Genomic DNA, 24974 nt, shown 5'->3' with positions numbered 1-24974 from the left:
TTACTCCCCCCTCTCGCCTGTCACCCCCACTCACCTGTCACGCCCTTGCCTGTCACCCCCCACCTGTCACCCCACATTCAGCTGTTACCCCCATCACCTGTCACCCCCACTCGATTATCATTCCCCCTTGCCTGTTAACCCCTCACCTGTCACCCCCTCGCCTGTCACCTCCTCTCGCCTGACATTTCCCCTCTTGCCTGTCACCCCCTCACCTGTCACCCCCTCACCTGTCACCTCCCCTCGCCTGTCACCCCCCACTCAGCTGTCGTCCCCCCTCACCTGTCATCCCGCTCACCTATCACCCCCCTTACCTGTCACCCCCCTCTCACCTGTCAACTCCCTCGCCTGTCACCTGCCTCTCGCCTGTCCCCCCTCCCTCACCGGTCACCCGCTCGCCTGTCACCCCCCCCATACCTGTCACACCCTCACCTGTCATCTTTCCTCGCCTGTCACACCCCCTCGCCTGTCACTCCCCTTCTCGCCTGGCACCCCCACTCATCTGTCATGCCCTTGCCTGTCACCCTCTGCTTGTCACCCCCCCCTTACCTGTTACCCTGCTCTCACCTGTCACCCCCCTCGTCTGTTACCACCCCGTCGCCTGTCACCCCCCTCACCTGTCACCCCCCTCGCCTATTAACCCCCTCGCCTTTCACCCCGTTGCTTGTCACCCCCTCTTCGCCTATAACCTCCCCCTTTGCCTGTCATCGTCTCTCGCCTGTCACCCCCTCATGCCTGTCACTGTCTCTCACCTGTCACCGCCCCCCCTTGCCTGTCAATCTCTCTCGACTGTCACTCCCTGCCTGTCACCATCCCTTTTGCCTGTCACCCCCTCTCACCTGTCACCCCCCTCGCCTGTCACCCCCATCGCCTGTCATCCCCGCCTGTCACCCTCCTCACTTGTCACACCTCCTCGCCTGTCACCCCCTCGCCTGTCACCCCCTTGCCTAATCACCCCCTTTGCCTGTCATCCCCTCACCTGTCACTCCCTCCTCACCTGTCACCCCCCACTCGCCTATCATGCCCTTGTCTGTCACCCCCTCACCTGTCACCCCCTTCACCTGTTACCACCCCGTCGCCTGTCACCCCACTCGCCTGTCAACCCCCTCTCGCCTGTCAACCCCCTCTCGCCTGTCAACCCCCTCTCGCCTGTCATCCCCCTCTCGCCTGTCATCCCCCTCGCCTGTCACCCCCCTCACCTGTCACCCCCTTCACCTGTTACCACCCCGTCGCCTGTCACCCCACTCGCCTGTCAACCCCCTCTCGCCTGTCAACCCCCTCTCGCCTGTCAACCCCCCCTCGCCTGTCACCGCCCTCACCTGTCACACCCTTCTCACCTGTCACACCACCCTCACCTGTCACCCCCTCTCATCTGTTACTCCCCCTTGCCTGTCAGCCCCCTTGCCTGTCACCCCTCCCTCCTTGCCTGTCCCCACGGATACCCTCAGTACCATTTAAACTCACTCTACCTCCCTACACACATGGGGGGGGGGCGGTGAGAGGGTTAATCCCCTCTGATAGGAACAGGCTGCCTGGAGTCTGACTGTAACTGGGAGGGAGAGGGAGTGAGCCAGAGGGTTAATCTTGTTGACACGGTGCCAGTAATCATGTTTAACAGATGGTAGTACTCAGGGTGAGCCTCCCTTTGCGTGTTCGTGTCGTGCCGTGTGTGTTGTTGAATATTTTCATTGTTTCCACCCCCTTGCCAACACCGCGTCCCGGGGTGGTCTTCTGGAATGGGTGTCGGAGAGTTACTGAGTAGGCAGGGAGAAGGTGCGGTGGAGCGGGTTGGCTCAGATTGACGTCGGCACACACATCCCTGACCTCGCCCTCCTCCACGGCCGCCCATCTCGGTTGACTGGGCCTCAGGACCCTTCCGGTCGTGGGGGCTGGGGCAGCGCTGAGTTTTGGCCGGTGGGGTAGGAGGAAGGTGGGAGGTTCAGGCCAGGGCTTTGAGCAGAAGATGGCACGAGGGCTTGCTCGCCCCTTGATGGCCATCCCGGGCTGGGGGTTTGGCAGGGCTGAGGGTGCGCTCGGGGTGAAGCGAGCCAGAGATGGTGGCGCGGTGGTTCGCGCTGCTGCCTCACAGCGCCAGGAACATGGGTTCGATTTCCAGCTGGGGTCACTGTCTGTGTGGAGTCTGCACATTCTCACTGTGTCTGCGTGGGTTTCCTCTCCCACAGGTCAAGGATGTGCAGGTTAGGTGGATTGGCCACGCTAAATTGTCCCTTAGTGTCCAAAGATGTGATGGTTAGGTGGATTGGCCATGCTAAATTGTCCCTTAGTGTCCAAAGATGTGATGGTTAGGTGGATTGGCCATGCTAAATTGTCCCTTAGTGTCCAAAGATGTGCAGGTTAGGTGGATTGGCCATGCTAAATTGTCCCTTAGTGTCCAAAGATGTGCAGGTTAGGTGGATTGGCCATGCTAAATTGTCCCTTAGTGTCCAAAAATGTGCAGGTTAGGTGGATTGGCCATGCTAAATTGTCCCTTAGTGTCCAAAAATGTGCCGGTTTGGTGGATCGGCCATGCTAAATTGTCCCTTAGTGTCCAAAGATGTGATGGTTAGGTGGATTGGCCACGCTAAATTGCCCCTTAGTGTCCCAAGATGCGCAGGTTAGGTGGATTGGCCATGCTAAATTGCCCCTTAGTGTCCCAAGATGCGCAGGTTAGGTGGATTGGCCGTGCTAAATTGTCCCTTAGTGTCCAAAGATGTGGAGGTTAGGTGGATTGGCCATGCTAAATTGCCCCTTAGTGTCCAAAAATGTGCCGGTTTGGTGGATTGGCCATGCTAAATTGTCCCTTAGTGTCCAAAGATGTGGAGGTTAGGTGGATTGGCCATGCTAAATTGCCCCTTAGTGTCCCAAGATGTGGAGGTTAGGTGGATTGGCCATGCTAAATTGCCCCTTAGTGTCCCAAGATGCGCAGGTTAGGTGGATTGGCCGTGCTAAATTGTCCCTCATTGTACCCGAACAGGCGCTGGAGTGTGGCAACTGGGCGATTATCACAATAACTTCATTGCAGTGTTACTGTAAGACTACTAGTGACACTAATAAATAAACTTTAACTTTAACACTGGGCCCCTCCCTTATTTTTAAACACTAACTCCCTTCCCCCACACCCAGTTCTAAGATTCTCCCACAAGCGGACACATCCTCTCCACATCCACCCTATCAAGAGCCCCCCTCAGGATCTTAAAGGTTTGGATCAAGTCATCTCTCGTTCCTCCAAACTCCAGCGGATACAAGCCTGGCCTGTCCCGACCCTTTCCCAGTAAAACAACCCACCCATTCCGGGAGTTAGTCTGGTCAAACTTCTCGGAACTGCTTCCAACACATTTACATATTTCCTTACATAAGAGGACCAATACTGTCCACAGTATTCCAGATGTGGTCTCACCAATACTGTCCACAGTATTCCAGATGTGGTCTCACCAATACTGTCCACAACACTCCAGATGTGGTCTCACCAATACTGTCCACAATACTCCAGATGTGGTCTCACCAATACTGTCCACAACACTCCAGATGTGGTCTTACCAATACTGTCCACAATACTCCAGATGTGGTCTCACCAATACTGTCCACAATACTCCAGATGTGGTCTCACCAATACTGTCCACAGTATTCCAGATGTGGTCTCACCAATACTGTCCACAACGCTCCAGATGTGGTCTCACCAATACTGTCCACAATACTCCAGATGTGGTCTCACCAATACTGTCCACAACGCTCCAGATGTGGTCTCACCAATACTGTCCACAATACTCCAGATGTGGTCTCACCAATACTGTCCACAGTATTCCAGATGTGGTCTCACCAATACTGTCCACACTACTCCAGATGTGGTCTCACCAATACTGTCCACAGTACTCCAGATGTGGTCTCACCAGTACTGTCCACAATACTCCAGATGTGGTCTCACCAATACTGTCCACAGTACTCCAGATGTGGTCTCACCAATACTGTCCACAATACTCCAGATGTGGTCTCACCAATACTGTCCTCAATACTCCAGATGTGATCTCACCAATACTGTCCACAATACTCCAGATGTGGCCTCACCAATACTGTCCACAACACTCCAGATGTGATCTCACCAATACTGTCCACAATAAGACAACCCACCCATTCCTGGTACCAAACTCTGACAGGGCTGGAGACAGGAATGTTGTTTCTCCTGGCTGGCTGGGGGTTTGGAACAACGGTCACATTCTCAGGATGTGGGGTCGGTCAGTTAGGACTGAGATGAGGAGAAACTTCTTCACTCAGAGGGTGGTGAACCTGTGGAATTCTCCACCACAGGAAACTGTGGAGGCCAAGTCACTAAATGTCTTTCAGAAGGAGATCCGTTTCTGGACTCGCTAAATATTTTTAAGACGCGGGTAGATAGGTTTCTGATAGGCGGGGGGATTAAGGGTTATGGGGAGAGGGCGGGAAAGTGGAACTGAGCCACGACAGATCAGCCATGATCTTATTGAATGGCGGGGCAGGCTCGAGGGGCTAGATGGCCTACTCCTGCTCCTATTTCTTATGTTCTTATGACTCCCAGAGTCATGTTGCAGCTTTATAAAACTTTGGTTAGAGTATTGTGTTCAATTCTGGTCGCCACATTATAGTGAGGATGTGGGGGCTTTGGAGAGGGTTGGAGAAGAGGTTTACCAGGATGCTGCCTGGATTAGAGGGTGTGAGCTATAAGGAGAGGCTGGATAAACTAGGGTTGTTTTCTCTGAAGGCTGAGGGGAGACCTGACAAAAGTCTATAAAATTATGAGATACTGATAGGGTTGACAGTCAGAATCTTTTTCCCCTAAAAATTAAGGACATTCCCCAGGCGTACCCCGGACATTCTCTCTTCCACCTTCTTCCGTCGGGATAAAGATACAAAAGTCTGAGGTCACGTACCAACCGACTCAAGAACAGCTTCTTCCCTGCTGCCGTCAGACTTTTGAATGGACCCACCTCACACAAAGTTGATCTTTCTCTACACCCTAACCATGACTGTAACACTGCATTCTCCACCCTCTCATTTCTTGGTCTATGAACGGTATGCTTTGTCTGTCTAGCGCACAAGAAACAATACTTTTCACTGTATCCCAATACATGTGACAATAATAAATCAAATCAAAATCAAGTCAGTTAATAACAGTTAAATATAACCTTCTTTCTCTCTGTCTCTCTCTCTCCTCTGTGTCTCTCTGTCCTCTCTCTCTCTCTCTCTTTCTCTCTGTCTTCTCTCTCTCTCTCTGTCTCTCCCTCTCTCTGTCTCTCTCTCTGTCTCTCTGCCTCTCTCTCTGTCTCTCTCGCTTTCTCTCTCTCTCTGTCTCTCTCTGTCTTCTCTCTCTCTCTCTCTGTCTTCTCTCTCTCTCTCTCTGTCTCTCTCGCTTTTTCTCTCTCTCTTTCTCTCTGTCTCTCTCTCTCTATCTCTCTCTCTCTTGCTCTCTCTCTCTTTCTCTGTCTGTCTGTCTCTCACTCTCTGTCTCTGTTTCTCTCTCTCTGTCTCTCTATCTCTTTCTCTCTGTCTCTCTCTCTGTCTCTCTCTCTCTCTTTCTCTGTCTGTCTCTCTCTGCCTCTGTTTCTCTCTCTCTCTGTTTTTGTCTCTCTCTCTGTCTCTCTATCTCTCTCTTTATCTCTCTCTCGCTCTTTCTTTCTGTCTCTCTCTCTCTGTCTCTCTCTCTATCTCTCTCTCTCTCTCCGTCTCTCTCTCTCTCTCTGTCTCTCTCTCTCTGTCTCTCTCTATCTCTCTCTCTCTGTCTCTCTCTCCCTCTCCGTCTCTCTCCCTGTCTCTGTCTCTCTCTTTCTCTCTCTATCTCTCTCTCTCTCTCCGTCTCTTTCTCTGTCTCTCTCTCTCTCTCCGTCTCTCTCTCTGTCTCTCTCTCTCTGTCTCTCTCTTCGTCTCTCTCTCTGTCTCTCTCTCTGTCTTTCTCTCTCTGTCTGTCTCTCTCTATCTCTCTCTCTGTCTCTCTCTCTCTGTCTCTCTCTCTATCTCTCTCTCTGTCTCTCTCTCTCCCTCTCCGTCTCTCTCTCTGCCTCTGTCTCTCTCTCTTTCTCTATCTCTCTCCCTCTCTCTCCGTCTCTTTCTCTGTCTCTCTCTGTCTCTCTCTCTCTGTCTCTCTCTCTCTCTGTGTCTCTCTCTCTCTCTGTTTCTCTCTCTCTCCACAGATTTGGAGGCAGATGACATTCCGGCCTACCCGACAGGCCCCTCCTTCACGGTCAACAGGCCGATCGGAATCCCGCGGCAGGGTGGGCCCAGGAGGGCGGGGATGCATTCGCCCCCACCCCGTCCGGTCACCAACGGCGACACCTACGAGAGCCAGCCGGCCCGGCTGGTCCACCTGGGGGGCTGCAAGGTGCTGGCCTGCCCCAGCATCCAGATCACCTCCATCTCCCCCGGCGACGGCGACGGAGAGATGGAGGTGGCGTCGGCCACCGAGGGGGAGGAGGACGCCTGGGGGCCCAGGGCCCGGCCCCCCTCCCCATCCTGCCCCTGGTCGCCGGGCCGGGACCAGCTGTACCTGCCGCTCGACCCCTTCGGCTACCGGGAGCCCTCGCTCAGCCCCAGCTCGGCCAGCAGCTTCTCCTCGCGGGGCTGGCTCTCGGACGCCGCCTCCTCCTGCGGCTCGGCCTCCCACGTCTACGACGACGTGGAGCCCGAGCTGCGGGAGGCGGCCCTCCGCTTCGCCCTGGGGCCGCCCCCGCCTCCCCCCCACCCCCCCGCCTCCTCCCCCTCCTCTCCCGGCCAGGCCTGGCCCGCCGACGACGGCCGCTGGGCCTCTCCCTGCCCCTCGCCGGGGCCCGAGGACCTGGGCCGCCGCCTCTGGCCCCCGGGGCCGCCGCCCTCCTCCTCCCGGCCCGCCTCGCCCGGCGGCAAGAGGCGCCACTCGGGCCTGGAGGCCTACCCCTACTACCAGCAGCCGCAGCCTCAGGCCTACCCGCAGAGGCCGGCCTGCTCGGCCCGGGTCTCCCCCTGCCCCTCCCCGGCCGCCTCGCGCCGGGGCAGCCTCGCCGAGGAGACCCCCTCGCCCCAGGAGGCCCCTTCCTCCCCCTCCTCGCCCCTCCTCTACCTCCAGCCCCTGCCCCGCCCGCCTTACGAAGCCGGCGGCGGGGCCTCGGTGCCTCACAAGACGCGGCGCACCTCGCAGGAGGGCGAGCCGGGCGGGGGGCCCTACCCGGGGCCAGCGGCTGGAGAGGAGGGGAACCTGGCCCACCAGCACCCTCAGCAGATGCTCAAGAAGGACGCGGCACCCATGGAGTATCTGACCGTCCCATCGGCTTTTGTGTGGAGTAAGGCCCGGGTCGGAGGTCACAGCCCTGTTTTCCGGTACGTAAAGCCAACAACGTCAGCTGGTGGAGTGGAGGGGGGCGGAGGGGTGGAGCGACCAGTGCCAACCACGGGGTTAGATACAGAGTAAAGCTCCCTCTACACTGTCCCCCCATCAAACACTCCCAGGACAGGTACAGCACGGGGTTAGATACAGAGTAAAGCTCCCTCTACACTGTCCCCCCATCAAACACTCCCAGGACAGGTACAGCACGGGATTAGATACAGAGTAAAGCTCCCTCTACACTGTCCCCCATCAAACACTCCCAGGACAGGTACAGCACGGGGTTAGATACAGAGTAAAGCTCCCTCTACACTGTCCCCCCATCAAACACTCCCAGGACAGGTACAGCACGGGGTTAGATACAGAGTAAAGGTCCCTCTACACTGTCCCCCCATCAAACACTCCCAGGACAGGTACAGCACGGGGTTAGATACAGAGTAAAGCTCCCTCTACACTGTCCTCCCATCAAACACTCCCAGGACAGGTACAGCACGGGGTTAGATACAGAGTAAAGCTCCCTCTACACTGTCCCCCCATCAAACACTCCCAGGACAGGTACAGCACGGGGTTAGATGAGAGTGGGAACTGAGAGACACCAGTCAGTGTACAGATATCTCCCTGAGAGAGAGGGGACTGAGAGACACCAGTCAGTGTACAGATATCTCCCTGAGAGAGAGGGGACTGAGAGACACCAGTCAGTGTACAGATATCTCCCTGAGAGAGAGGGACTGAGAGACACCAGTCAGTGTACAGATATCTCCCTGAGAGAGAGGGACTGAGAGACACCAGTCAGTGTACAGATATCTCCCTGAGAGAGAGAGAGGGGACTGAGAGACACCAGTCAGTGTACAGATATCTCCCTGAGAGAGAGAGAGGGGACTGAGAGACACCCGTCAGTGTACCAATATCTCTGTGTTGGAGTTGACTTGTCTCATTTGCCCTCAGTTCCAGCGCTCTCCCTCCTCTCGACTGGCCGCTGCCCAGCCAGTACGAAGTCCTGGACCTGAAGATTGACGTCCAGCCCAAGACGCACCACCGAGCACACTACGAGACTGAGGGCAGTCGGGGAGCAGTCAAAGCTGCCGCAGGAGGTCACCCTGTGGTCAAGGTACACCTGGGGGCGAGCTGGATGGGAGCAGGGCAGGAAGCCGGGGAAGCGATGCTGAGGGAGGGGAGTGGAGGAGGGTTGGGGGGGGAGGGTGGAAGGAGGAGAGGGGGGGTGGGGTGGTCACAGGTCCAGAAATGTTGTATTCTGACCCACCCCAATGACACTGAGTGAATGGTCAACTTTGATTTTGATTAGACTCGATTTGATTTATTATTATCGCATGTGTCGGGATACAGTGAAAAGTATTATTATTTGCACATTGTGGGCGTCACGGTGGCACAGTGGTTAGCACTGCTGCCTCACAGCACCAGGGGTAAAGAACAAAGAACAAAACAGCCCGGGAAACAGGCCCTTCGGCCCAACGATCCCGCACCGCCATTTTAACACCACCAGTCCACCCCTCCACCAATGACCCTTATCTACTGTTTTATGGCCATTCACATTGAGGATCTGGGTTCGATTCCCGGCCTCGGGGTCACTGTCTGTGTGGAGTTTGCACATTCTCCCCGTGTCTGCGTGGGTTTCCTCCGGGCGCTCCGGTTTCCTCCCACAGTCCAAAGATGTGCGGGTTAGGGGGATTGGAGGGGTATAAATACTGGGGACAGCTCTGCGTGGGATTTCCCCTTCGTGTCAGGAGGAATTACGTGGGGTTACAGGATATGGCCTGGGCGGGACTGTCGTTGGTGCAGACACGATTCCTTCTACACTGTCGGGATTCTATGATTCTACACAGACCAAACATACCGTTCATTGAGTACATAACAGTGAAGGAAAGGAGAGGGTGCAGAATGTAGTGTTACAGTCATAGCAAGGGTGTAGAGGAAGATCAACTTAATGCGAGGTAGGTCCATTCAAAAGACTGATGGCAGCAGGGAAGAAGCTGTTCTTGAGTCGGTCGGTACGTGACCTCAGACTTTTGTATCTTTTTCCCAATGGAAGAAGGTGGAAGAGAGAATTTTCGGGGTGCGTGGGGTCCTTAATTACGCTGGCTGCTTTTCCCCGAGGCAGCGGGAAGTGTAGACAGAGTCAGTGGATGGGAGGCTGGTTTGTGTGATGGACTGGGCTACACTCAGGACCTTTTGTAGGTTCTTGCGGTCTTGAGCTGGGCTGCCCTGCAGTGAAGGGAGAGGGCGGGGGCTGTGGGCCGGTGGGAGGGGGTTGGGTTGGGTTAGAGAATGAGGCAGAGAGGGAGTGGGAGAGAGAAAAGGGAGTGGGTGAGAGACCGAGCGGTGGGGGGGGGCGGGGTGTGGGGTGGCAGGAGGGTCGTAAAACGTGGGGGAGGCACTGAGTGAGAGAGGGGAGGAGTGATGGAGGAGAGAGAGAGTGCGGGGGATGAAGATAGAGGGGAGGGGCAGAGAGATGGAGAGGTGGGGAGGAGGATGGGGAAGACCGAGAGAGACAGAGAGCGAGAGAGAGAGAGAGAGAGAGTTAGACAGAGGGGGAGGAGGGGCATAGAGGGAGAGGGGAAGAAGCAAAGAGTGGGGAAGGAAGTGAGCAAGAAAGAGAAGGGGATAGAGATAGATGGGGGGGTGGAGAGAGAGATGGAGAGAGGAAGAGAGAGGGGCTGGAAGAGGGAGTGAGTGAGAGAGAGCAGGATGGATGTAGAGAGAGGAGGAAAAGAGAGAGATGAGGGAAAGAGGGGGATGGAGATAGGGAGGAAGAGTGATGGAGACAGAGGGGGGAGAGAGAGAGAAAGAGAGCGGACGGAGAGAGTGCAGGAGGGAGTGAGTGAATGAGGGGGGATGGAGGTGGGGGATGGAGAGAGGGGAAGACGAATAGAAATAGAAGTGAGGGAGGGAGATTGAGGGAGGTAGCGAGTGAGAGAGAAGGATGTTGAGATGGGGAGAGAGACGGAGAGGGAATGGAGATGGAGTGGGGGAGAGAGACAGAGAGAGAGATGGACGGAGATAGGGAGGATGCAGAGAGAGTGGGAGGAGGCAGTGAAGGAGAGAGAGGGAGGGGATGGAGACAGCAGAGGACAGAGGGAGGTGGGAGAGGGAGAGACAGGCTCAGATATAGAGATGGGGGGGAGAGAGGGAGAGAGATGAAGGAGGAAGGTAGAAGGGGAGGGACATAGAGGGGAAGGAGAGAGAGCAAAAGAGGAGGGAGCAAGGGGGGGACGGAGAGGGTGAGGGAGAGAGGAGAGGGGATAAAGTGAGGGGGAGGGAGCTGGAGAATAGAGACTGAGCACGTGAGAGAGCAGCAGGGAATGATAGAGGGTGGGAGCAAGGGGTGAGGGAGAGGTGAAGGACGAGAGAGATGAGGGAGAGCAAGTAAGAGATTGAAGGGGAGGGAGTGAGAGAAGGGGAGGGCAGAGAGTGAGTCAGTGACAGAGGGGGAGGCAGCAGGCGGGGGGGTGGGTGCGAGGAGAATGATCGAGAGAGAGAGTGTATGAGAAAGAGAGATATAACATAGGAACATAGGAATTAGGAGCAGAAGGTGACATGGTGGTTAGCACTGCTGCTTCACACGTCCAGAGACCTGGGTTCAATTCCCGGCTCGGGTCACTGTTTGTGTGGAGTTTGCACATTCCCCCCGTGTCTGCGTGGGTTTCCTCCGGTTTCCTCCCGCAGTCCAGAGATGTGTGGGTTAGGTTGATGCTAAAAATCACCCCTTAAGAGTCCCGAGATGTGTCGGTTAGAGGGATTGGTGGGTAAAATATGTAGAGATATGGGGGTAGGGCTGGGTGGGATTGTGGTCAGTGCAGACTCGATGGGCCGAATGGCCTCTTTCTGCACTGCAGGGATTCTATGATACAACGCCAGGGAACCAGGTTTGAATCCCGGCCTCGGGATCACTGTGTGGAGTTTGCACGTTCGGAAAGACACAGAAACATAAGAACATAAGAACATAAGAAATAGGAGCAGGAGTAGGCCATCTGGCCCTTCGAGCCTGCCCCGCGATTCAATAAGATCATGGCTGATCTGTCGTGGCTCAGTTCCACATTCCCGCCCTCTCCCCATAACCCTTAATCCCCTCTCTTATCAAAAACCCATCAACCCGCTTCTTGAAAATATATAGCGAGGCAGCCTCCACCACTTCAACGGGCAGAGAATTCCAGAGATTCACCACCCTTTGAGTGAAGAAGTTCCTCCTCAACTCCGTTCTAAACCGCCCCCCCTTTATCTTGAGGCTGTGCCCCCTAGTCCTACTGTCTTTTTTCAGCGGGAAGAGTCTCTCCACCTCTATCCTATCCATCCCATTCATCATCTTATACGTCTCAATGAGATCTCCCCTCATTCTTCTAAACTCCAATGAGTACAAGCCTAGTTCATTCAGCCTCTCCTCATAGCTCAACCCCCTCAACTCCGGTATCAGCCTAGTAAACCTCCTCTGCACTCCCTCCAAGGCCAAAATATCTTTGCGCAGGTGCGGCGCCCAAAACTGCACACAGTACTCCAGCTGCGGCCTCACCAATGCCCTATACAGCTGCAGCAAGACCTCCCTACTTTTATATTCAATCCCCCTCGCTATGAAGGCCAGCATCCCATTCGCCTTCCTGACCACCTGCTGCACCTGCAAGCTGGGTTTTTGCGACTCATGCACAAGGACCCCGAGGTCCCTCTGCACCGTCGCCTGCTGCAGTTTTTCGCCACGTAAGTAATAGTCCTTCCTACCATTCTTCCTTCCAAAGTGGACCACCTCACACTTGCCAACATTAAATTCCATTTGCCATTTCCTGGCCCATTCGCCCAGCCTATCTAGATCCTTCTGCAGACTCTCCACACCCTCCGCACAATTTGCCGTTCCCCCAATCTTGGTGTCATCCGCAAATTTCGACACCCTACACTCGGTTCCCTCCTCCAGATCATCTATATAAATGGTAAAAAGCTGAGGCCCCAGCACCGACCCCTGGGGCACTCCACTAGTCACCATCCGCCAATCTGAATAGCACCCGTTGACCCCCACTCTCTGCCTCCTATTTGACAACCAATCCTCTATCCACGCTAACACCCTACCCCCAACTCCAAGTCCCCTGACCTTCTGCAATAACCTCTTATGAGGCACTTTGTCAAACGCCTTCTGAAAATCCAGAAAGACCACATCCACCGGCTCTCCTCTATCCACCGCCCTAGACACATCCTCATAGAACTCCAGTAAATTTGTCAGACACGACTTCCCTTTAATGAAACCGTGCTGCGTCTGCTCTATCAAGCAATTCCCTTCAAGATGCCTCGCAATTTCCTCTTTAATGATGGATTCTAACATTTTACCTACCACAGACGTTAAACTAACCGGCCTATAATTCCCTGCCTTTTGCCTGGCACCCTTCTTAAACAACGGCGTAACATTGGCCGTTTTCCAATCTTCCGGCACTTCCCCGGAATTCAGCGACGTCTGGAAAATAACCACCAAGGCATCCACTATCACCTCCGCCATTTCTTTCAGAACCCTCGGATGCATTCCATCCGGTCCTGGGGACTTGTCCACAATCAGCCCCTCCAGTCTGTCGAGCACCGCCTCTCTAGTAACAGTAATGTCATTAAGACCCTCCAGTCCTACCACCTTTCCATCGCTAACACCCGGCAAATTATTCACGTCCTCCTCCGTGAAGACAGAAACAAAAAAATTATTCAATACCTTAGCCAAATCCCCATCCCCTACCACTAGGTCACCTTTCTCATCCTCTAAAGGACCAGCGTTCACCCTAGCCAGCCTCTTCCTTTTTATATATTTATAAAAACTCTTGCTATCCTTTTTTATATTAAGCGCTAGCCCAGCTTCATAGTTTCTCCTACCCTCCTTTATCAACTTCTTTGTCAATCTTTGTTGACATTTAAACCTCTCCCAATCCTCTTCTCGCCCACTACTCTTCGCTACTCTAAATTCCTCCGCTTTTAATTTAACACTTTCCTTCACCTCCTTCATTATATAGAACATAGAACATAGAAAACATAGAAAAACTACAACACAATACAGGCCCTTCAGCCCACAGCGTTGTGCTGAACATGTCCCTACCTTAGAGATTACCAGGCTTACCTATAACCCTCTATCTTACTAAGTTCCATGCACTTATCTAAAAGTCTCTTAAAAGACCCTATCGAAGACGCAATAATTTCAGTGCAATGCGAATGTAAGTCTACTTGTGGCACTAATAAATAAACAGTCTCTTGGACTGTGGGTGGAAACCGGAGCACCCGGACGAAACCCATGCAGACACGAGGAGAATGTGCAAACTCCACACAGACAGTGACACAAGCCAGGAATCGAACCTGGGACCCTAGAGCTGTGAAGTAACAGTGCTAGCCACTGTGCTACTGTGCCGTGCCAGCGGTTAGCACGGCTGCCTCGCAGCTCCAGGGTCCTGGGTTCGATTCCCAGCTTGGGTCACTGTCTGTGTGGAGTTTGCACATTCTCCCCGTGTCTGCGTGGGTTTCCTCCGGGTGCTCCGGTTTCCCGTCCGAAAGACGTGCGGGTTATTGCGAATTGGCCACGCTAAATTCTCCCTTTAGTGTAACCCGACCAGGCGCCGGAGCGTGGCGACGAGGGGATTTTCCACAGTAGCTTCATTGCAGTGTTAACGTAAGCCGAACTGTGACACCAGTAAATAAAACTTTTTTAAAAAATAAAGGAGGAGAGACGGCTGATTGAAGCGAAGGAATGAGAGTTTACTCGTTTCCTGCAAGGGGATGTTGAAGGTTTCCAGATGCAGATCCCGAAATTGAGGGAAAGCTGAAGGGAAGTCTGACAGGCAGAGAGAGAGAGAGAGACAAAGACATCAGCAAAAGGTCACGGTCTGACCTCTGGCCTAGATTTCAGGCTTCGGTCAGATTTACCCGAACAGGCAGGGTTTTCGCAGAACGATGGTTCTCTCTCCACTCCCTAATTAAAAACAGAAGCGCTCAAAAAGTTGTGTTTTCTTAAACATGGGCCTTTGGTGTGGTCCCAGTGTAAATATTTGAAATAGTTCCACTGCCGACTCAGTTCACAGCAGTGCATCTGCAATTATTCTCGCTGAGAATAAGGGCTTTGCACGAACGGTTCAACTCTGAAAATACAGCCCACTCCAATCTCACACGGAGAGAGGAGAATTCCCTCTACACTGTCCCCCCCATCAAACACTCCCAGGACAGGTACAGCACGGGGTTAGATACAGAATAAAGCTCCCTCTACACTGTCCCCCCATCAAACACTCCCAGGACAGGTACAGCACGGGGTTAGATACAGAGTAAAGCTCCCTCTACACTGTCCCCCATCAAACACTCCCAGGACAGGTACAGCACGGGGTTAGATACAGAGTAAAGCTCCCTCTACACTGTCCCCCCCATCAAACACTCCCAGGACAGGTACAGCATGGGGTTAGATACAGAGTAAAGCTCCCTCTACACTGTCCCCCATCAAACACTCCCAGGACAGGTACAGCACGGGGTTAGATACAGAGTAAAGCTCCCTCTACACTGTCCCCACATCAAACACTCCCAGGACAGGTACAGCATGGGGTTAGATACAGAGTAAAGCTCCCTCTACACTGTCCCCCATCAAACACTCCCAGGACAGGTACAGCACGGGGTTAGATACGGAGTAAAGCTCCCTCTACACTGTCCCTCCATCAAACACTCCCAGGACAGGTACAGCACGGGGTTAGATACGGAGTAAAGCTCCCTCTACACTGTCCCTCCATCAAACACTCCCAGGACAGGTACAGCACGGGGTTAGATACAGAGTAAAGCTCCCTCTACACTGTCCCTCCATCAAACACTCCCAGGACAGGTACAGCACGGGGTTAGATACAGAGTAAAGCTCCCTCTACACTGTCCCTCCATCAAACACTCCCAGGACAGGTACAGCACGGGGTTAGATACAGAGTAAAGCTCCCTCTACACTGTCCCTCCATCAAACACTCCCAGGACAGGTACAGCACGGGGTTAGATACAGAGTAAAGCTCCCTCTACACTGTCCCTCCATCAAACACTCCCAGGACAGGTACAGCACGGGGTTAGATACAGAGTAAAGCTCCCTCTACACTGTCCCTCCATCAAACACTCCCAGGACAGGTACAGCATGGGGTTAGATACAGAGTAAAGCTCCCTCTACACTGTCCCCATCAAACACTCCCAGGACAGGTACAGCACAGGGTTAGATACAGAGTAAAGCTCCCTCTACACTGTCCCTCCATCAAACACTCCCAGGACAGGTACAGCACGGGGTTAGATACAGAGTAAAGCTCCCTCTACACTGTCCCCCATCAAACACTCCCAGGACAGGTACAGCACGGGGTTAGATACAGAGTAAAGCTCCCTCTACACTGTCCCCCATCAAACACTCCCAGGATAGGTACAGCACGGGGTTAGATACAGAGTAAAGCTCCCTCTACACTGTCCCCCCATCAAACACTCCCAGGACAGGTACAGCACAGGGTTAGATACAGAGTAAAGCTCCCTCTACACTGTCCCCCATCAAACACTCCCAGGACAGGTACACTCGTTGTATAGTTCAGAATTTGATGATTTCTACTCTTCCCTTGCCCCTGTACTCTCTCTCGTCACAGCCCTGGTACCTCAGGGAGGGAATTCCTGGCACCCTGTCTATCCTGTGGAGTTGGAAGGTGTGTCGTGACAGCTGAATCTTTCTCTGGGCAGAGCCTGCCAGGATGTGTCTAGGCGATGGCCTAGTGGTATTATCGCAGGACTATTAATCCCAGAAACTCAGCTAATGTTCTGGGGACCCGGGTTTGAATCCCGCCACGGCAGACGGTGGAATTTGAATTCAATAAAAAAATCTGGAATTAAGAATCTACTGATGACGGTGAAACCATTGTCGGAAAAACCCCATCTGGTTCATTAATGTCCCTTTAGGGAAGGGGAAATCTGCCATCCTTACCTGGTCTGGCCTACATGTGACTCCAGAGGCCACACAGCAATGTGGTTGACTCTCAATTGCCCTCCAAGGGGTAACTAGGGATGGGTAATAAATGCTGGGCCCAGCAGGTGACACCCATGTCCTACAAATGAATTTAAAAGAAAGAATCCCTGTTTGGGACTCACTCCATCCTCCATTCACACACATTCCATTTCCTGTCCACTACATGGGGTGGTACGATCGTTAGCACTGCTGCCTCTCAACACCAGGGACCTCGGTTCAATTCACTGTCACTGTCTGTGTGGAGTACAAAAGAACAAAGAACAACTCAGCACGGGAAACAGGCCCTTCGGCCCAACGAGTCCGTGTCGCCATTTCAACATTGTGAGCCCCCTCTTCCACCCATGACCCTTGTCTATGCTTATGGCACTCCACATTGGAAACCAGATTGAGGGGAGACTAATTTAGGGACAATTTGTTAACACCAGTCAGCCTAAGAGCACATCTTTGGGGTGTGGGAGGAAACCGGAGCACCCGGAGAAAACTCACACAAGCACAGGGAGAATGCGCAAACTCCCACAGACACTGGCCCAAATCCATGTATCTGCACAGCAAACAGTGATAGTCACTGAGCTGTCATTCTCCCCATGTCTGTGTGGGTTTCCTCCAGGTGTTCCGGTTTCCTCCCACAGTCCAAAAGATGTGCAGGTTAGGTGGATTGGCCATGCTAAATTGTTCCTTAGTGTCCAAAGATGTACAGGTTAGGTGGATTGGTCATGCCAAATTGCCCCTTAGTGTCCAAAGATGTGCAGGTTAGGTGGATTGGCCATGCTAAATTGTCCCTTAGTGTCCAAAGATGTGCAGGTTAGGTGGATTGGCCATACTAAATTGTCCCCTAGTGTCCAAAGATGTGCAGATTAGGTGGATTGGCCACGCTAAATTACCCCTTAGTGTCCAAAAATGTGCAGGTTAGGTGTATTGGCCATGCTAAATTGTCTCTTAGTATCCAAAGATGTACAGGTTGGGTGGATTGGCCATGCTAAATTGTCCCTTCGTGTCCAAAGATGTACAGGTTAGGTGTATTGGCCATGCTAAATTGTCCCTTAGTGTCCAAAGATGTGCAGGTTAGGTGGATTGGCCATGCTAAATTGCCCCTTAGCGTCCAAAGATGTGCAGGTTAGGGGGATTGGCCATGCTAAATTGTCCCTTAGTATCCAAAGATGTGCAGGTTAGGTGGATTGGCCATGCTAAATTGTCCCTTAGTATCCAAAGATGTGTAGGTTAGGGGGATTGGCCATGCTAAATTGTCCCTCAGTATAATCTGAACAGGCATTGGAATGTGGCAACTGAGGGATTTTCACAGTAGCTTCATTGCAGCGTTAATGTAAGCCTACTTGTGACTATTAAATAAATGAACTATTTTTGTGCAGTAAAGGGCTGTTCCTTTACAGCCGATTCCTGGAGTTAATGGCGTTGGCCACACTTGGAATACTGTGTACAGTTCTGGTCACCCAATTATAGAAAGGATATTATTAAACTAGAAAGAGTGCAGAAAAGATTTACGAGGATGCTACCGGGACTTGATGGATTGAGTTATAAGGAGAGGCTGGATTGACTGGGACTTTTTTCTCTGGAGCGTAGGAGGCTGAGGGGTGATCTTATAGAGGGCTATAAAATAATGAGGGGCACAGATCAGCTAGATAGTCAATATATTTTCCCAAAGTAGGGGAACCTAAAACTAGAGGGGAGAGGTTTAAGGTGAGAGGGGAGAGATACAAAAGGGTCCAGAGGGGTAGTTTCTTTCACTCTGAGGGTGGTGAGTGTCTGGAACAAGCTGCCAGAGGTAGTAGTAGAGACGGGTACAATTTTATCTTTTGAAAAGCGTTTAGACAGTTACATGGGGAAGATGCGTATAGAGAGATATGGGCCAAATGTGGGCAATTGGGATTAGCTTAGTGGTTAAAAACTAGGCGGTGTGGACAAGTTAGGCCGAAGGGCCAGTTTCCCTGCTATAAACCTCTATGACTCTGAGTCCGGATAACAGATCCGCTTCCCAGGCCTTTTCTCTTCCAACAGCACTGATTTATAACTTTTACACAAATGTCAGAGAGGATTAACCCTCTCACCCCCCTCTCTCTCTCCCAGTTACAGTCAGACACCAGGCAGCCTGTTCCAATCAGAGGGGATTAACCCTCTCACCACCCCCCTCTCTCTCTCCCAGTTACAGTCAGACACCAGGCAGCCTGTTCCAATCAGAGGGGATTAACCCTCTCACCACCCCCCCCTCTCTCTCCCAGTTACAGTCAGACACCGGGCAGCCTGTTCCAATCAGAGGGGATTAACCCTCTCACCCCCCTGTCTCTCCCTGTTACAGTCAGACTCCGGGCAGCCTGTTCCTATCAGAGAGGATTAACCCTCTCAGCCCTCTCTCTCCCCCAGTTACAGTCAGACACCGGGCAGCCTGTTCCAATCAGAGAGGATTAACCCTCTCAGCCCTCTCTCTCTCCCAGTTACAGTCAGACACCAGGCAGCCTGTTCCAGTCAGAGAGGATTAACCCTCTCACCCCCCTCTCTCTCTCCCAGTTACAGTCAGACACTGGGCAGCCTGTTCCAATCAGAGGGGATTAACCCTCTCACCAACCCCCTCTCTCTCCCAGTTACAGTCAGACACCAGGCAGCCTGTTCCAATCAGAGGGGATTAACCCTCTCACCACCACCCCCTTTCTCCTAGTGACAGTCGAGGAGTTTGCAAGGATGAGAATGGATCAGATCGACAGAAAGAACATTTTAAAAGTGACTGATAGTTATAATTTTAAGTTTATTTATGAGTGTCATGAGTAGGCTTACTTTAACATTTCAATGAAGTTACTGTGAAAATCCCCTAGTTGCCACACTCCGGCGCCTGTTCGGGTTACGCTGAGGGAGAATTTAGCACGGCCCAACGCACCTACCCAACACATCTTTCAGACTGTGGGAGGAAACTGGAGCACCCGGAGGAAACCCACGCAGACACGGGGAGAATGTGCAAACTCCACACAGACACTGACCCGAGGCTGGGAATCAAACCCAGGTCCCTGGAGCTGGGAGGCAGCCGTGCTAACCCACTGCGCCACCGTTCGATATATCTCTGATTTTAAAAAATGGGTCAAAGGGATATGGGTAACAGGCGGGGGAGGTGGATTTGAGACCGGGGAGAGATCAGTTACGATCTGACTGAATTGCGGAACAGGCTCGAAAGGCTGAATTGGCCCAATTCTGCTCCAAGTTCCCACAGAGTCATAGAAGTTTACAGCAGAGAAATAAGCCCTTCGGCCCAACTTGTTCATGCCGCCCAGTTTTTAACCACTAAACTAGTCCCAATTGCCCGCGTTCGGCCCAGATCAACCTATAACCAACTTCCCCACGTAACTGTCTAAATGCTTTTCCAAAGACAAAACTGTACCCGCCTCTACTACTACCTCTGGCAGCTCGTTCCAGACACTCACCACCCTGTGTGTGAAACAAATTGCCCCTCTGGACCCTTTTGTATCTCTCCCCTCTCACCTTAAACCTGTGCCCTCTAGTTTTAGACTCCCCTACCTTTGGGGAAAAGATATTGACTATCTAGCTGATCTGTGCCACTCATTATTTTACAGACCTCTATAAGATCACCCCTCAGCCTCCTACACTCCAGAGAAAAAAGTCCCAGTCTATCCAGCCTCTCCTTATAACTCAATCCATCAAGTCCTGGTAGCATCCTAGTAAATCTTTTCTGCACTCTTTCTAGTTTAATAATATCCTTTCTATAATAGGGTGACCAGAACTGTACACAGTATTCCAAGTGTGGCCTTACCAATGTCTTGTACAACTTCAACAAGACGTCCTAATTCCAAGTGTGGCCTACGCCATTAACTCCAGGAGTCGGCTGTAAAGAAACAGTCCTTCACTGCGCAAAAGAAAGTTTCAAGTTCATCTATTTATTAGTGTCACCATTTGGCTTACAGTAACAAGGGCACGGTAGCACAGTGGGTTAGCACTGCTGCTTCACAGCTCCAGGGACCCGGGTTCGATTCCCGGTTCGGGTCACTGTCTGCGTGGAGTTTGCACATTATCCTCGTGTCTGCGTGGGTTTCCTCCCACAGTCCAAAGATGTGCGGGTTAGGTTGATTGGCCGTGCTAAGAAATTGCCCCTGAGTGTCCAGGGATGTGTAGGTTAGAGGGAATAGTGGGTATAATATGGAGGGATAGGGGGGTAGGGCCTGGGTGGGATTGTGTTCGGTGCAGACTCGATGGGCCGAATGGCCTCTTTCTGTACTGTCGAGTTCCTATGATTCTGTTAACATTGCAATGAAGTTACTAAGAAAATCCCCTGGTTGCCATACTCCAGCGTATACGATGCTGGCGTAATGGTTAGCTCCACTGCCTCACAGCACCAGGGACTGGGTTTGATTCCCAGATTGAGCCACTGTGTGGAGGCTGTACATTCTCCCCGTGTCGGCGTGGGTTTGCTCCGGTTTCCCCTCACAGCCCGGAAGACGTGCTGGTTTAGGTGGATTGGCCGTGCTAAAATTCTCCCTCAGTGTAACCCGAACAGGCGTAGGAGTGTGGCAACTGGGGGATTTTCACAGTAACTTCATTGTAGCGTTAATGTAAGTAGGCTTACATTAACGCTACAGGCCTCATTTGGAGTACTGTGCGCAGTTCTGGTCGCCTCACTATAGGAAAGACGTAGAAGCTATTGAGAGGGTACAGAGGAGATTTACAAGGGTGTTGCCTGGACTGGGAGGCATGCCTTATGAAGTTAGGTTGAGGGAACTGGGTCTCTTTTCCCTGGAGAGACGTAGGTTGAGAGGGGACCTGATAGAGGTTTATAAAATGTTGAGAGGAATAGATAGGATGGACTCTCAGAGGCTATTTCCCAGGGCTGAAATGGTCGCTACGAGAGGACACAGGTTTAAGGTGCTGGGGAGGAAAGTACAGAAGTGATGTTAGGGGTAAGTTTTTCACTCAGAGGGTGGTGAGTGAATGGAATCGGCTGCCGTCGGTGGTGGTGGAGGCGAACTCGCTGGGGTCTTTTAAAAGACTTCTGGATGAGTATATGGGGTTTTATGGGATTGGGGGGTTATAGATAGGTGTTGATGTGATCGGCGCAACTCGTGGGCCGAAGGGCCTGTTTGTGCTGTAGTGTCCTATGTTCTATGTTCTACTTGCGACGAATAAGTAAACTTTAAACTGAGGGAGAATTTAGCATGAGCGGTCCACCTAACCAGCAGGTATTTCGGACTGTGGCGGGGGGGCGGGGGGGTGGTGTGTGGTAAACCGGAGCACCCGGAGGAAACCCGCGGGGGAGAACGTGCAGACTCCACGCAAGCCAGGAATCGAATCCGCGTCCCGAGGGCACTGTGAGGCAGCGGTACCACCCTGCACTGAGCAGCAGTGACCTACAGGGACAACGGGGGACGGGTAAGGAACGCTGGATTGCCCACATTGCAGGAAGGAATAATATGTTTTGGATACGGGCGGGGCGGGGTGTCCGGGAAGGCTGGACACTTGAAGCTGAATGCCGTGCAGGAAGGAGGGAAAGGACAGGAGTGGTTCGTGGCTGGGAGCTTGCTCGCACTAATTGGAAGCATGTGTTGGGTCTGGAACCCATTACCAAGCCTGGGCAATGCTGACGCCTGGATTGTAGAAAACGCGAAGGAAGCTTCTAGAAATTAAATTAGACCTCTCCCACTCAGATACCTTCAATTATTGGCCTCCCAGCAGACACAGAAAAACTCCAAAAAACACACAGTCCCAACACAGAGGGAGGAAGATCCTCAGGGACAGCTAACAATGAATAAAAATCAGGGCGTGGGGTGTACAAGAGAGTGTTACAGTGAGGGGGGTGTGGGGTATATCAGAGTGTGTTACAGTGAGGGGGGTGTGGGGTATATCAGAGAGTGTTACAGTGAGGGGGTGTGGGGTATATCAGAGAGTGTTACAGTGAGGGGGTGTGGGGTATATCAGAGAGTGTTACAGTGAGAGGGTGTGGGGTATATCAGAGAGTGTTACAGTGAGGGGGTGTGGGGTATATCAGAGAGTGTTACAGTGAGGGGGGTGTGGGGTATATCAGAGAGTGTTACAGTGAGAGGGTGTGGGGTATATCAGAGAGTGTTACAGTGAGGGGGGTGTGGGGTATATCAGAGAGTGTTACAGTGAGGGGGTGTGGGGTATATCAGAGAGTGTTACAGTGAGGGAGTGTGGGGTATATCAGAGTGTGTTACAGTGAGGGGGTGTGGGGTATATCAGAGAGTGTTACAGTGAGGGGGTGTGGGGTATATCAGAGAGTGTTACAGTGAGGGGGTGTGGGGTATATCAGAGAGTGTTACAGTGAGCGGGGTGTGGGGTATATCGGAGAGTGTTACAGTGAGGGGGTGTGGGGTATATCAGAGAGTGTTACAGTGAGGGGGTGTGGGATATATCAGAGAGTGTTACAGTGAGAGGGTGTGGGGTGTATCAGAGAGTGTTACAGTGAGGGGGGTGTGGGGTATATCAGAGAGTGTTACAGTGAGGGGGTGTGGTGTATATCAGAGAGTGTTACAGTGAGGGGGGTGTGGGGTATATCAGAGAGTGTTACAGTGAGGGGGTGTGGGGTGTATCAGAGAGTGTTACAGTGAGGGGGGTGTGGGGTATATCAGAGAGTGTTACAGTGAGGGGGTGTGGGGTATATCAGAGAGTGTTACAGTGAGGGGGTGTGGGATATATCAGAGAGTGTTACAGTGAGGGGTGTGGGGTATATCAGAGAGTGTTACAGTGAGGGGGGTGTGGGGTATATCAGAGAGTGTTACAGTGAGGGGGGGTGTGGGGTATATCAGAGAGTGTTACAGTGAGGGGGTGTGGGGGTATATCAGACAGTGTTACAGTGAGGGGGTGTGGGGTATATCAGAGAGTGTTACAGTGAGGGGGTGTGGGGTATATCAGAGAGTGTTACAGTGAGGGGTGTGGGGTATATCAGAGAGTGTTACAGTGAGGGGGGTGTGGGGTATATCAGAGAGTGTTACAGTGAGGGGGCTGTGGGGTATATCAGAGAGTGTTACAGTGAGGGGGTGTGGGGTGTATCAGAGAGTGTTACAGTGAGGGGGGTGTGGGGTATATCAGAGAGTGTTACAGTGAGGGGGTGTGGGGTACATCAGAGAGTGTTACAGTGAGAGGGTGTGGGGTGTATCAGAGAGTGTTACAGTGAGGGGGGTGTGGGGTATATCAGAGAGTGTTACAGTGAGGGGGTGTGGGGTATATCAGAGAGTGTTACAGTGAGGGGGTGTGGGGTATATCAGAGAGTGTTACAGTGAGGGGGGTGTGGGGTATATCGGAGCGTGTTACAGTGAGGGGGTGTGGGGTATATCAGAGAGTGTTACAGTGAGGGGTGTGGGGTATATCAGAGAGTGTTACAGTGAGGGGGGTGTGGGGTATATCAGAGAGTGTTACAGTGAGGGGGTGTGGGGTATATCAGAGAGTGTTACAGTGAGGGGGTGTGGGGTATATCAGAGAGTGTTACAGTGAGGGGGGTGTGGGGTATATCAGAGAGTGTTACAGTGAGGGGGGTGTGGGGTACATCAGAGAGTGTTACAGTGAGGGGGTGTGGGGTGTATCAGAGAGTGTTACAGTGAGGGGGGTGTGGGGTATATCAGAGAGTGTTACAGTGAGGGGGTGTGGGGTACATCAGAGAGTGTTACAGTGAGAGGGTGTGGGGTGTATCAGAGAGTGTTACAGTGAGGGGGGTGTGGGGTATATCAGAGAGCGTTACAGTGAGGGGGTGTGGGGTATATCAGAGAGTGTTACAGTGAGGGGGTGTGGGGTATATCAGAGAGTGTTACAGTGAGGGGGTGTGGGGTATATCAGAGAGTGTTACAGTGAGGGGGGTGTGGGGTATATCGGAGAGTGTTACAGTGAGGGGGTGTGGGGTATATCAGAGAGTGTTACAGTGAGGGGGTGTGGGGTATATCAGAGAGTGTTACAGTGAGGGGGTGTGGGATTTATCACAGAGTGTTACAGTGAGGGGGTGTGGGGTATATCAGAGAGTGTTACAGTGAGGGGGTGTGGGGTATATCAGAGAGTGTTACAGTGAGGGGGGTGTGGGGTATATCAGAGAGTGTTACAGTGAGGGGGGTGTGGGGTATATCAGAGAGTGTTACAGTGAGGGGGGTGTGGGGTATATCAGAGAGTGTTACAGTGAGGGGGTGTGGGGTATATCAGAGAGTGTTACAGTGAGGGGGGTGTGGGGTATATCAGAGAGCGTTACAGTGAGGGGGTGTGGGATATATCAATATGAGAATTTGATTTGATTTATTATTGCTACATGTACAGTGTAAAGTATTATTTCTTGCACGCGATACAGAGAAAGCATACCGTTCATAGAGAAAGTAACAGGAAAATGCAGAATGTAGTGTTACAGTCATAGCTAGGGGGTAGAGAAAGATCAACTCAATGCGAGGTAGGTCCAATCAAAAGTCTGACAGTTGCAGGGAAGAAGGTGTTCTAGAGTTGGTTGGTACATGACCTCAGACATTTGTATATCTTTCCTGATGGAATAAGGTAGAACAGAAAATGTCTGGGGTGTGTGAGGCACTTGATTATGCTGGCTGCTTTTCCAAGGCAGCAAAAAGTATGGACAGAGTGAATGGATGGGAGGCTGGTTTGCGTGACGGATTGGGCTACATTCATGACCCCTTGTAATTTCTTGCGATCTTTGGCAGAGCAGGAGCCCGTACCAAGCCCTGATCCATCCAG

General features: G+C 52.4%; 1 protein-coding gene across 1 annotated transcript in view; it reads left to right on the top strand.

Annotated features, from left to right (window-relative positions):
• LOC145339033 (nuclear factor of activated T-cells, cytoplasmic 4-like) overlaps nucleotides 1-24974 on the top strand; it is a 55545-nt gene that overhangs the window by 2085 nt on the left and 28486 nt on the right. The window contains exons 2-4 of the mRNA XM_080183459.1: nucleotides 6156-6673; nucleotides 6737-7314; nucleotides 8264-8426. Of these exons, the coding sequence (XP_080039585.1) occupies nucleotides 6156-6673; nucleotides 6737-7314; nucleotides 8264-8426 (1259 nt within the window). The remainder of the gene's footprint in view (nucleotides 1-6155; nucleotides 6674-6736; nucleotides 7315-8263; nucleotides 8427-24974) is intronic.

This window comes from Carcharhinus amblyrhynchos, unplaced genomic scaffold (assembly GCF_965287045.1).
Source record: "Carcharhinus amblyrhynchos unplaced genomic scaffold, sCarAmb.v2.hapA chromosome_293, whole genome shotgun sequence".
Taxonomy (NCBI): Eukaryota; Metazoa; Chordata; class Chondrichthyes; order Carcharhiniformes; family Carcharhinidae; genus Carcharhinus; species Carcharhinus amblyrhynchos.
Note: the sequence above shows the minus strand (reverse complement) of the source record. Positions and strands in the feature narration are given on the sequence as shown.